Source organism: Brassica napus, chromosome C9, assembly GCF_020379485.1.
Source record: "Brassica napus cultivar Da-Ae chromosome C9, Da-Ae, whole genome shotgun sequence".
Classification (NCBI taxonomy): Eukaryota; Viridiplantae; Streptophyta; class Magnoliopsida; order Brassicales; family Brassicaceae; genus Brassica; species Brassica napus.
In genome coordinates, this window is record NC_063452.1 from 60,880,046 (window position 1) to 60,892,386 (window position 12,341).

At 37.6% G+C, this 12,341-nt stretch overlaps 1 protein-coding gene and 1 long non-coding RNA gene across 2 annotated transcripts; one reads left to right on the plus strand and one right to left on the minus strand.

Moving 5' to 3' along the window:
* The first annotated feature begins 3,226 nt into the window (after positions 1–3,226).
* On the plus strand, positions 3,227–5,237 carry LOC125593167. Its single transcript, XR_007329102.1, has 2 exons — positions 3,227–4,735; positions 4,979–5,237. It is a non-coding gene; the product is annotated as an uncharacterized LOC125593167 (long non-coding RNA).
* Positions 5,238–7,479: 2,242 nt separating this feature from the next.
* Positions 7,480–11,266, minus strand: LOC125593166 (sulfate transporter 2.1-like). Its single transcript, XM_048769386.1, has 10 exons — positions 10,768–11,266; positions 10,635–10,683; positions 10,059–10,507; positions 9,576–9,806; positions 9,372–9,498; positions 8,743–9,029; positions 8,435–8,628; positions 8,256–8,347; positions 7,989–8,065; positions 7,480–7,893 (listed from the first exon to the last, which is right to left on the minus strand). Exons 1-10 carry the CDS (start codon positions 11,158–11,160, stop codon positions 7,762–7,764), a joined length of 2,031 nt encoding a protein of 676 aa, XP_048625343.1. The 5' UTR covers positions 11,161–11,266; the 3' UTR covers positions 7,480–7,761.
* Between the last annotated feature and the right edge of the window lie 1,075 nt (positions 11,267–12,341).

The following is a 12,341-nucleotide window of genomic DNA, read 5'->3' on the forward strand; positions in this document are numbered from 1 at the left end:
TTTAGTTTTAATCCCAAGTTTTGGTGAAGACTATGATTTGAAGCACTTTCTTTCTCGTCTGTCTGTTTGTATATATATTTTAATGAGCATGTAACGATGTTGATACACCCTAAATTAGGGAAATATCACTCAATCGGACTTAAGGGATATGAACTCGCCAAAAGGGAGAACTGGTGGATTGAATGGTGACACAAGAGGGGCGGAGAGTCTCTTGATACTACCGAGCTTCGATTGTTGTTTGATATGACGCACAAGTCCAACAAAGGAAGAAATGATGGATCGAAGGGTCGCACAGCAGATGCGGAAGGCTGCTAATATTCCCGAAGCCAATTTGTTGCCGGATGCGACACACCGGTCCAACAAATAAGCAGTCTCGATCCGTTGCTTGATATAACGCACAAGTCCAACGGGAAAGAAGTGTTACTTGGAGCTAACCACACCAAGAAACGAGAAGTGAGAATCCATCTCAAGGTTCCAAAAATAATCACTTAAATCTTATTTTATTTCATTGATCAAATGGCCTTTATATAATAGGCAAGGCATACAAAAAGACTAGCCAAACATAGAAATTGGCAACTTATAAAAACTAGGAAGACTTGACCAAAGACTTTGAATTGACCAAAATCATAAATGTCTTGACTTGACCGAAATTGAAGGATTGTAGTCCTAAAACTCTTCGGCTGGTCTCGTGCTTCCACATGATCGACGGTCTCTGAATTACCGTCAAATTGATATATTATATGACCATCACTTATAATTTCTTGTTGGTCCTTTCTTTCTTTGGGCTGAAACTTGTTCATAAACACATTTGCAATATACTTCAAGCCCATCTCGTTTAATCGCAAACCCATAAGCCAAATCTTCTTGATTTGTTTCTGCTGCTGATTCGGGGTGCATCATTCCCTCCTCCTTTAAAAAGATTTGCCCTCAAATCTGTCTTTCTTTAGCTTCAGATGGGATGATCTCTTGGCTTTCCGTAGAATATATATATATATATTTTTAAAAGAAAAGAAGATGAAAGGTAGAAGATGGATGAAGAAGATGGAAAGATGAGAAAAATGAACACACAAGTACCGGTTGAGTGGCTCTGATACCACTTGATACGTCCTAGATTAGGGAAAGATCACTCAATCGGACTTAAGGGATATGAACTCGCCAAAAGAGAGAACTGGTGGATTGAATGGTGACACAAGAGGGGCGGAGAGTCTCTTGATACTACCGAGCTTCGATTGTTGTTTGATATGACGCACAAGTCCAACAAAGGAAGAAATGGTGGATCGAAGGGTCGCACAGCAGATGCGGAAGGCTGCTGATATTCCCGAAGCCAATTTGTTGCCGGATGCGACGCACCGGTCCAACAAAGAAGCAGTCTCGATCCGTTGCTTGATATAACGCACAAGTCCAACGGGAAAGAGGTGTTACTTGGAGCTAACCACACCAAAAAACGAGAAGTGAGAATCCATCTCAAGGTTCCAAAAATAATCACTTAAATCTTATTTTATTTCATTGATCAAATGGTCTTTATATAATAGGCAACGCATACAAAAAGACTAGCCAAACATAGAAATTGGCAACTTATAAAGACTAGGAAGACTTGATCAAAGACTTTGAATTGACCAAAATCATAAATGTCTTGACTTGACCGAAATTGAAGGATTGTAGTCCTAAAACTCTTCGGCTGGTCTCGTGCTTCTACATGATCGACGGTCTCTGAATTACCGTCAGATTGATATATTATATGACCATCACTTATAATTTCTTGTTGTTCCTTTCTTTCTTTGGGCTGAAATATGTTCATAAACACATTTGCAATATACTTCAAGCCCATCTCGTTTAATCGCAAACCCATAAGGCAAACCTTCTTGATTTGTTTCTGCTGCTGATTCGGGGTGCATTAGATGTGGTTCTCTAGAATATATTACAATATCGGTTTGCAAGAATACAAAAGAAACTATCTAGTTCCAGGAATCAAGATCATAAGTTCCTGAAATCAGTAAACCAAAAATAAGAACATTCATGTCTTATTCAGTTACCTTACTTCATTGGTATCTGTTGAGCCTCTCTTTTTTCCACTCATGATACTCGGCCAGCCAATGGTGTCTCTCTGTCTTTATCTCTGACCTGAAAGTTCTATGGATCTGAATGAGTACCAGAAGAAGCGTTGATGAACAGCCTGCTTGCAATCAAAGAGGTTATGAGTCTGATGATTGTGCCGATTTTAAATGTGGTCAGGCGTCAAGATATAGCAACTTAGCGTGAATCAGCAGCTTCCTCAAAATTATGGTAGACCTTTTATAAAAACTTGTTCACTAATGTATTTAACACGACCACAAGTTAACCCCAAGACCTTAGTGTACAAAGTTTAACAGAGAGTTCGTTCTTACCTCCAAATATATTTGTTGCAACAACCATCTTTAGTTCTACATCAGAGTAGCGCCTTTAGTTGTCCTTCTGCACAGCAATCCCGTCAAATACACTCAGGTAGACAGTCAAGTGCCTGCAGAGGCCAAAAACCATGTTTTTCATCCTTGAACAAACGTGCAAGTCGCAAATGTGTGTAACGGGGTAGTTAAAAAACATGCAAAGTTGTCATCTACCTCCTTGTGATTGTCATGAGACGTAGAGTACTCTGGATCTCTTCGTTGTAAATCGTTTTAATGCCCCTGACATCACCAACGAAGTCTGCTAACCAAACAACTATTAAGGCTACTTGGCGGTGAAATTTATAATCATTATATGGAGCCGTTGTAAAGTATGGTAAACAATTCAAACCTGGAAAACTAGTGTTGTCTTGGCAAATAACATGAGGTGGTTGTAATTGAAAAACCAAAACCTTTCCATGGGATCGGGTCTCTCGTTTCCGCAAGCCCAACGAAGACGGTATGTTCCGTGAACCTAATAGAGACAGGCGCATCACCAAACTTGAAGTTCGGATTGCTTCTGGCGATATCAAAAACACTTACTCATAAACCGAGCCTTCATTGAAGGTGTTAAAACGGTACACGTTGATTGACCTTTGGATAAGCATAGCCTGCAAATTGAAACGATGGATCAGCGTACTTCAAATACTGGATCAGCCTCCCAGTATCTCAGCAGCCTAGCCTCCACAACCGATGAACACCTCCCGGACTTCGAATCAGAAAAAAAACACCCTAGAGTTGGCCATTGAGAGAGATGAGTAGCAGAGAGAGAGGAAGAAAGCAAGATCTCCAGGGGAATACTAACCTATTTATAGCGGAGATTATAGACTTCGGACATGGAAATGACTCATTGAACGGCTCTTAGTGGTTGTCGACATTAATGTGAATAAAGTCGCTATCCGTTACGGGAAGATAGAGAACAATTGATCGCCATCATCGCCGCCGAAATCGAACTCGAACTCAGAGCAACGAAGGATGAATCTAGGGTTAGCGCCGTATGTCGTCGTGTTCCCAGGGCCTTGAACAGAGGACGTACCAAAGCCCACTTTTGTTCAACGGGCCAAAAACGAAAATAAACCAGTACGGTGACTAAATAAATGACGTGCTGCGTTTTGTAGAGCGGAACAAGTGTCGGCACGACGTCGACCGAATTAATGACGTGACATCCGACGTAGATCCCTTGGGAGAGAAAGAATCTGTACTGACTCTCAAAGCCCTCTAAAACGTAAAAACTAAAAATGACAAAATTGCTCAAATCTACTAATTATAGGGCTGTTGTGGTTAGTTTTAGTTTCGGACTAGATGCCCATTAGTTCGCATCCCTCTAGTCCACTAAATGGTTTCACGCAATAACATGGGCTTTGGAGTCCATAACACCCATGAACCCAACTCATTGGACTACTAAAACTACTATCTTCAACTTATTATTGTTTTTGTTTTTAGGGTCGTAGTCAAAAGTCAGAACTCGTTGATATATTATGAAGTCAATTCAATTCCGCTATCTTTATGAAACAATATTAAATGCATCATAACCTATATTAAGAAAATGTGACATCCCCACAGTAGAAAATTGTACATTGCGGAATTTGAAGTGTTTGTTAGTAGTTTCTGTTTTTTAGAATTGTTTATTAGCGATTCGAATCATATAGTTAACACTTTTACTAGTTTTACATAGGCAGGGACGTGTAAACATAAGCCTTAGCAAATCAACTTTACTTTCAAACTTAATAAGATTAATTCAGTGAACCTAGACGCATATAGTATAATCGGTGAGGAATCAGGAGAAGATCGTGTATAAAACAGTAGTCCCCATTAACTCTAATAATTAGATCTCAAAAGGTGGAATAGACTATTTTAATTGAGAAACACCATTAACCCTCCCAGTATTGAGCTTCTCTCTCTTGACTTTTCCAAGTGACATCATAGTATCATACCCTATAAAGTCTCATCCACTAAACCAAGGCCATCATTATCGGGGATCTTAAGTTGATTTTTAAAGTATTTAAGACTTAAAAAAAATAACAATTAACTTAAGCAATGTATCTTAATTAAGGGACACAAGATACGCCTCTTAGAAACACGCTTCGCGTTGAGAGAAAAAAAAAACAGTTTCAAGTCACAAAGAAAACCGTTTGTTGCTCTCCTCGACGACGAAGCAAATCGTCGGTGGCTCTCTTCGACGAAGCAAATCATCGACTTGCCCGGAGTTCCAGACGACGCCGTCCGGTTTGAGATGTGACTGCTGCGAGATCACCGGCGTGGATGCCAAGATGAAAGGTTCTCATTACCCCTCTTCCCACCACCACCACCTACGAGTAATCATTCTCTCCATTGCGTTTTATTGTCACATATCTATCCCTTTTGTTTTATGAGTACTTGGATTAGCTAGTCCTTAATTTGTGTTTGAAGTTTAGACTTATGATGGTTGTGTGAGTCCTGCTTTTGTGATTTCTATGGATTTTAGTGATTCATGTCACTTGTTTTCACAAAGTTGATTCCTTTTTTATAATGTAAGAATCTGTTCAATTTTGTGTAATTGGGTGGTTTTTGTTGTGCAGAGAAGAAAAGAAGATGTAGTAAGGGTTTGGTGATTCGTGCGTCTTTGTTTGGCGTTGGAGCACCTGAGGCTTTGGTTATAGATTTGAATGAATTGATGTTTTGGTAATTCCAGAAAGTAGCAGCGTTAATGTTATAGCGTTAATGTTAAAGTAGCAGCGTCATGTTGTGATTTATGAATAATGGTCCTACATTTTCAGGTTCACCATGGCTTCTATAGTGCTTACTGTAGATCCTAAAATCTACACTAAGTATTTGATAGTGTTTGAGATATAAAACTAGGGAAGAAAGAACTTCGTGGGGGACAATATCCTCAGAACACAATGATAGAATTAGGTTCGATTCGTTGAAAATGAACTTTGTTCTTCGTGTCAAACAACATCGAGATCTCGGAAGAGAAAAAGGATCGTGACTGAACTCGGGATCGAGCTGCCTACGTACCCGTCAAGGGATCAAGTCTGAACGTAGTTCGGTTATTGTCATCTCGGGTGAGATGTCGATTTTATCGGTCTTGTATCGTTTGCGAACGGATGATGAATCTATAAGAACTCGGATCGGTTACATATGATCTCGTTAGATCAGACATCATATGAAGAGCTCTCGTCTTCTTGTTGAGGTCTCGTGAGATAAGAAGGATTTTAGTCTGATCAAATACATGGCTGTAATTGATCCGTAAAGCAAGCAACAATACGTTGTTGATCCCGTTCCTTGTCCCGTTGTTGGTTCGATTTATGTTGGAGAAGTGGGATGATAATCAAGAAAGCACGTGTCTTCTTCCTTGTATTTTTAGTGTCAATGTTCATGATTCTGTTTATTTCTTTTGTGGAAAGTAAAGTGCTCCAGCCCCCCCTGCAAAAGCCATCTCGTTCCTCTTTTATAGGAGGGTGTTGAATCTTCTAAGTTTGGTGAGTTTGTTACACGTGTTCCTCATATTTAGCTTTGACTTCTTTCTCCATTATTCAAGTTATGAGCTACCTTCCGAGATATGGGGGATCTTTTAGACTTAGTCTTTGATCCAAGCCAAAGATCTCATTTTGACTCGTGCGGGCTCTATGGGCCGATATTACGTCTCTCTGGGCTGGTTTAAACTCAACTCGAGTTAATGCTAACCGGTATTCTAATTCTTTTAGCGGGATGGATTTAGTACGAAATCCAGTATCAACACTTACCACAATTCAACGGTTAGGCCTGCAATTTTGGTTCCTTTGAAGTTGTTAATTGACTTGTGTTGAGATGTAAGCTTGCATGTAATGAAGAGAAGAAAACGTTCAAGTCATGACATTTGCTTGTGCCTAATACCTTCAGGATCACACATGACAGAGATATAGTTCCTCATCTGCCTCATAGTGATGAGAAATGAGGTGGAGAGGTACAGCAGGAAAGATTCAAAGGGTAACATATTCCTGTCTCGGACAGTTCCTTCCACTGAATCGAAGACTATACAAAACCGAAGTCTCTAACTTATAGGAGCTAGTTGGTTCTTTGATTCTTTGTGGTTGTAAAAGATAGTGTATAGATAATAATCAAGAATTTGTAAATAGGTCAGAAACTGGACCCAAGTATGTATATATGTGAATGAATATCAGTTGGATTGCTCTGTTCTTCTTTCAGATACTATTGCCAATCAATCAGGCCAGATCGTTGTAGCTGCCTGCGGCTTTATGGTTCATGTCCTCGTCCGATCCTAATATGTTGACCCTTGCTGTGAACCTAAAGCCGAGCAGATCCTTGTCTGAATGTGATATTCAGTTTCTGCAAGAGTAGACAAAACATGTTTACTTGCCTCCTTCCCTGAGGACCAGGGATCACTAACTTTAGTCGTCCATAAAACTACAAATGGTAAACAAATAAGCTTATTTATTAAAACCCTTAATCAAACTACTCGACTTGTAAAGATTTGTCACAGACTTAAGAATCAAATTGCTTGTGTCTATATGAAGTTGTATGTATAAAATTTTATTCACAACACCAAAGTATCGAAACGAGTTTATATCGAAAGAAATCGTGAAGAAGGCTATATACGTTTATGGAATTATTAAATTTGGACGTGATGAAGACACCAATTGGGTTCAGATGTTTCTTTCAAATTATTCTTGATTTTTTTACTAATCTTTGTTTTTATGTTTTTATTTTAAAATCTATGTTTACAATGTTATCCTTTAATATGTTTTATATAATAAATACATTTTATCTTAAATAAAACAATGTTTAAAATTTTTTATAAGAACCCTTAAATAAGATATTTGCATTGGAAGACAAAAATTTACAGGCTTTTAAATAAAATTCTTAACACATATTTATTACTAAAAAAATGATTAAGAGTCTGGAAACTGATTCACCATATACCTTTGCTCCTTGGATTAAGATACATTGAACTTAGACACACGTGTTTTTCTCTCCAAATCGGTTTATACTTTGTAGTTTTTATACGCAACATCGTTGAAAATTAGTGATGGAATACTAGTATACTGCTAATAAGCGACTTTGCAGATGGAAAATTAGATCATCTTTAACAAGCGCGTTAACATTAATACATTACAAACACAATATTTATCCAGCGACATCTATATTTATACATTGTTACCGAATATAGTTACACACCCATCGATCGGCACACTACAGATTGCATGACTTTATTTATCACGATCGAGCTTACGTACCAAGGCACTCTACATAGCACATACGTACTTAATAATTATTCATCATCATGCACACGTCGCATTTTAAATTACTAAACTCGCATGCAACAATCCGTAAAACACGCATGTTGATTATATTATTTTTCTCAAACTTTCAGTCCAAAGCAAGCATCGAGAGCTTCTCTGATTGTCAAATAGACTCTGCCGCCGATTTTGCTGACGAACTTTGCTTGATTCAGCTTGTGGAATACATGCCATTTAGGGTTAACGATCACGAGCTGCAAATCAATATCCAAAACGATATTTATTCTATCGTTAATTTTGTTCTATAGATCAGGGGACGATTATAACTTTGTAAGAATATGTGATTTACCTCAATACCAATTTGGATTAGATTATTATGGAGCTCCACCAATGCCGTAATTCCCGATGTATCAACGTTCATTAAATCTGTTAATTAAGAAAAAGGAGGAATGTTATAAAACAAAATAAATAAAAATTATTTTTTTCTTATAATACTAACAATCATATAGAAAACAGTTGAAGTTAGTAAAAGAAGAGAATTGAACCTACGATCATTTTTAAAAAGAAAAAATTATATTGTATATAGTTTTGCATTATTTTATGCAAGTCCACTTACTTGACATATCAAGGACTACAAAAAGGATCTTTCTCTCATCGTTGCTCATTGTGTTTTCATCTTCTTCTTCCTCGTTTATCCATCTCATTATCCTATAGGAACGTAGATGCTAAATATATGTAAAATAAATTATAACTTTGTAATCAGTCAATATGGGCTCAACCTATGTGCATCAATACCTTTCCTCGATGGAACTAGCATTAGCAAAGCACAACAATGCAGATTTGACACGACAAATCAACACTCTGGGAGTCTTAACCGACATAGGATACTGATCAGTATCTGCAAAAATGTCGGTCCCAGGAATTCTTCCGAGCGTTTCAATCCCTGGTCGAATCGATATGAGTATGATCTTGGCAAACGAAATAACCACCTACAAAGATACAATCAATTAAACTCGATCTTTATAATAAAAAACATCAAAGGTATTGTTATAACTTTATGACTTAATATTTGTGTATATTTTTTAGACGATGTTTATCCGTACCGCAACGAGGAGTCCGATCTCGACAGAGCCGAATAAAACGCCAAAGAAAGCTCCAATGAGAGCAAGAAAGTCCAATTTATCAATTTTCCAAATGTGAATAGCTTCATTAATGTCGATTAATCCCGGAAGTGCTGAAAGGATTATGGAGGCGAGGATCGCGATTGGAGTATAGTAGAGAAGCCTCGTTAAGCACTCGAGTGCTACAAAAACTGTAACCGCCATTACAATGTTCGACATCGCCGTCTCACACCCGGCAGCGAAGTTCACCGCCGTCCGAGAGAAAGAACCTAAAGCAAAATTGTTGTAGGAAAAAAATAAGATGACGATTTTGCCAAATTTAGGTCGCCAGAACACGTAATTTACGTATATAGAAGAATATAGTTACATTTACATGTATCGATGTTTATATTTAATTAAAATAAATTCTCACTGCGATGGTCATTTAAGTTTTGAAATTATTTTTCTTATTGTTATTTAATAGTAAGATCTAGCTAGGAAGTTCACAAAATAATACGTAAGCAAATTGTATTCATCCACCAAAATGACTTTTATGTGTTATGTCAATCGTATATATAGTAGGATACTGATATATCTCCATATTTAAAGAAATGCAGATTTTGTTAAATTACCAGTAGCAGCATAACAAGATGTTAAGGAACCAAGAACATTCATAAATCCAATGGCCACCATTTCTTTGTTTCCATCGAGTCTATACCCTTTTATTCCCGCGAACGACCTTCCCACCGCAATGGCCTCCTGATAAAAATGTGTAATTAATTAATCAAAACAATAATAGAAAATAAGTAATTAATAGTCAAACGTTAATGACTCACGGTTAAAGCGACAACAGCAACGATTAATCCGATTTTAGCGATATGTCCAAGATGAGGAGTATTAAACTCAAGATCGTTAATTGATATGGGATTAAGACCTCCTTTGATATGCCTCACTGTCTTCACGCCATGCTCGTCGGCTTTAGTGAGAAACACCATTAACGTTGAAACTACGACGGAGATCAACGGAGCTATTGCCGGTAGCCAAAACAGCTTTTTGTTCTTTTTCCCCTAATATACATATATTCCATTGTTAAATTCATTTTATTATCTAACACTTTTAGTACCCTATACATATGTATATTTTTAAACGTGAAGAAAAACAATATTTTAGCATAGTATGTCATTATATATTTATTGCTAATTGGTCTGGAACGAAAGCACGTGAACCTTCATATGGTAGACTCAGATTGAATCGAACCAAAAGTTAAGAATTAGTGCTAGCTAGATTTATTAACCAAAGCAACTTTAAATTTTACTTACGATGAAACGAGCGATAAGGATAAAACTGAGGAAAGAACATCCGAGGATGAAAGTATGAGGACTCCATTGTTGATGACAAGATCTCCAGACAGTTCGAAGAACAGAAACAATGTCAGTGTTTGTGGTGAAGTTAGTGATACCAAGCAAACCTTTAAGCTGTTGGAGTCCTATTACAATGGCTGCACCACCCATGAACCCTACTATGGCTGCGTGCGACAGAAAATCCACGAGAAACCCCAATCTGAATATTCCGAAAGAAGCTTGGAAGATTCCAGCGAAGAAAGTTGTTGTCAAAACGAGTTTCGTGTAGCCTAAGGGATCTGTTTCTGGATCGATTAGTTCCTGCAACATTGAGGATAAAAGGAGAGATACCACAGCCACTGGTCCGATTGCTACCTCTCTTGATGTTCCCATCAATGCGTATATCAACGGTGGCACCACGCTCGAATCTGTAAATGTGTAACGCTCCATATATAAGTCTAGTTCAAGACACATTTAGAATTTCGACTGTATCAAACACATTTTTTTTATCAAGCAATAAAAGACACATGACTTTTATACATAATATAAACTTACATAGGCCATATTGAGGATCAAGCTTTGCAAGAGTTGCATAGCCAATGCTCTGAACAAAAAGAAAACAAAAATCAAAGAAATTACTTAGATCTCCAAACAGATCATCATTCTTTAGTTTTTATAAAATAGATACCTGGGGAATGCAAAGGCTAGCTAGGGTTAGACCAGCCATGAGATCGTTCTTGAACATGATGAGTTTATAGTTTCTGCACCAACCAAAGATTGGGAAAACGGCTTGGAGGATAGAGAGGATTCGTTTAGGGAGAGGCTGTTTTTGAAGAGACTTGAACCTTTTGGCTTTGGTTAGGAAAGATTCTTTGACTTGGCTTTTAAGCTCATGCCACGGGCTAGGTGGTTCAGGACAGTCGAGCAGCCACTTTGACCGGTCATGTTGGTCTTGACGTGGAGGTGCGGCTGCAGATGAACCTGAGTTTGCCATGGCCATTTGGATCATATGTGCAGGATTTGAAGTGTTTGGGAGAACTTGAGAGAGAGATTCAAAACTCTCTGAATCTCTTTCTTTCATCTTCTTCTCAATTTATGTGGTTGCAAAGAAGTTTACCTATGAAGTGAAGTTTGGTTGAGCATTCAAAGTGTGAGGATGCTGAAGTGAATTGACCGATTCTCTAATGTTTATATACACAATAGTTAGTGGAATCTCATGGTGCCTATTTATTTGTTAATTAAACTGGAAGCACAAAAGTGATTTATTTTCTGAAAAAAAAAACTTGTTAAAGTTTAAATATATGATACTGAAAGAAGGTTGTACAAAATACTTTTCCTGTACATGAAATGAAATATCATGGGTTATTCGTGTTGTGTGCCAGAGGTACTAGTTATTCGTTCCAAACGTTTCCAATTTCAGGATATCTAAAATATTAGCTTTAGATAGTGTCAAGCAAAATTATAAACACAAAGCTTCTCAAACCCATTCCCAGAACTGTCTAACTCAACAATTCCAAACACGTACTTATTTTATCATTTTTTGGGTTCTTTGGGACTATCGTGGTAGGTAAAAATGAACTGGAGCCTCAAACACAGCTTCTCTTATCTACACGTTTTATGTGATCCATAGGTGAAACATATTATATGAGGTTAATAAATAAATTTGATCAAAAATTGCTTAATGTTTTAATACTTGAAATGGTTTAGAAATTGACATTATTCATTGGACTTTTGGATACGCCAATGATGGAACGTGCGATGGGTTTTAAAAGTGAAGTGGTTATGCCATAGCCAATGGATGATATGTCTCTGTCTTTGTCTTGGTCGGACCAAGTGGAGAAGACACTATATGTGTGCATCGAACTTCATGGGTCCAAATTAGACCAAAATCAAATCCCTCGAAATATTTCTTGCACACGTATTTAATGTTTTTCTTTTTTGGCGAAATTATAAATTTGTAATTTGAAACTCGGGTTAGACGGTGTCGTACGCTTTTGGGCTAGTCCACTCTTTAGCACTAAGCAAATTAATTCCGGTGCCGACCAGATCATGGCTTATCAAAAAAACAATTGTAATTTGTGGACCCTAAGTCGTTTGTATCATGTCTAATAGGGATGTAGCCTGTAGAGCGTGATTCTATAAGTTTTTAATCCGAACTTTGTAATGAGCTATCTACTTTGTGAATAGGAGAAACGAAGATTCACATAAGAAGGAAACAAATCTTATCATACACCACTCGCATTTGTTATCTCGTGACATTCT

Coding starts and splice junctions, on each gene's coding strand:
- LOC125593166 (XM_048769386.1), bottom strand. CDS start 11,160: ATGAAAGAAAGAGATTCAGAGAGTTTTGAATCTCTCTCTCAAGTTCTC. Junction 9,030..9,371: donor ATCTTGTTATGCTGCTACTG/GTAATTTAACAA, acceptor ATTTTGCTTTAG/GTTCTTTCTCTCGGACGGCG. Junction 8,629..8,742: donor AGATCGGACTCCTCGTTGCG/GTACGGATAAAC, acceptor GTATCTTTGTAG/GTGGTTATTTCGTTTGCCAA.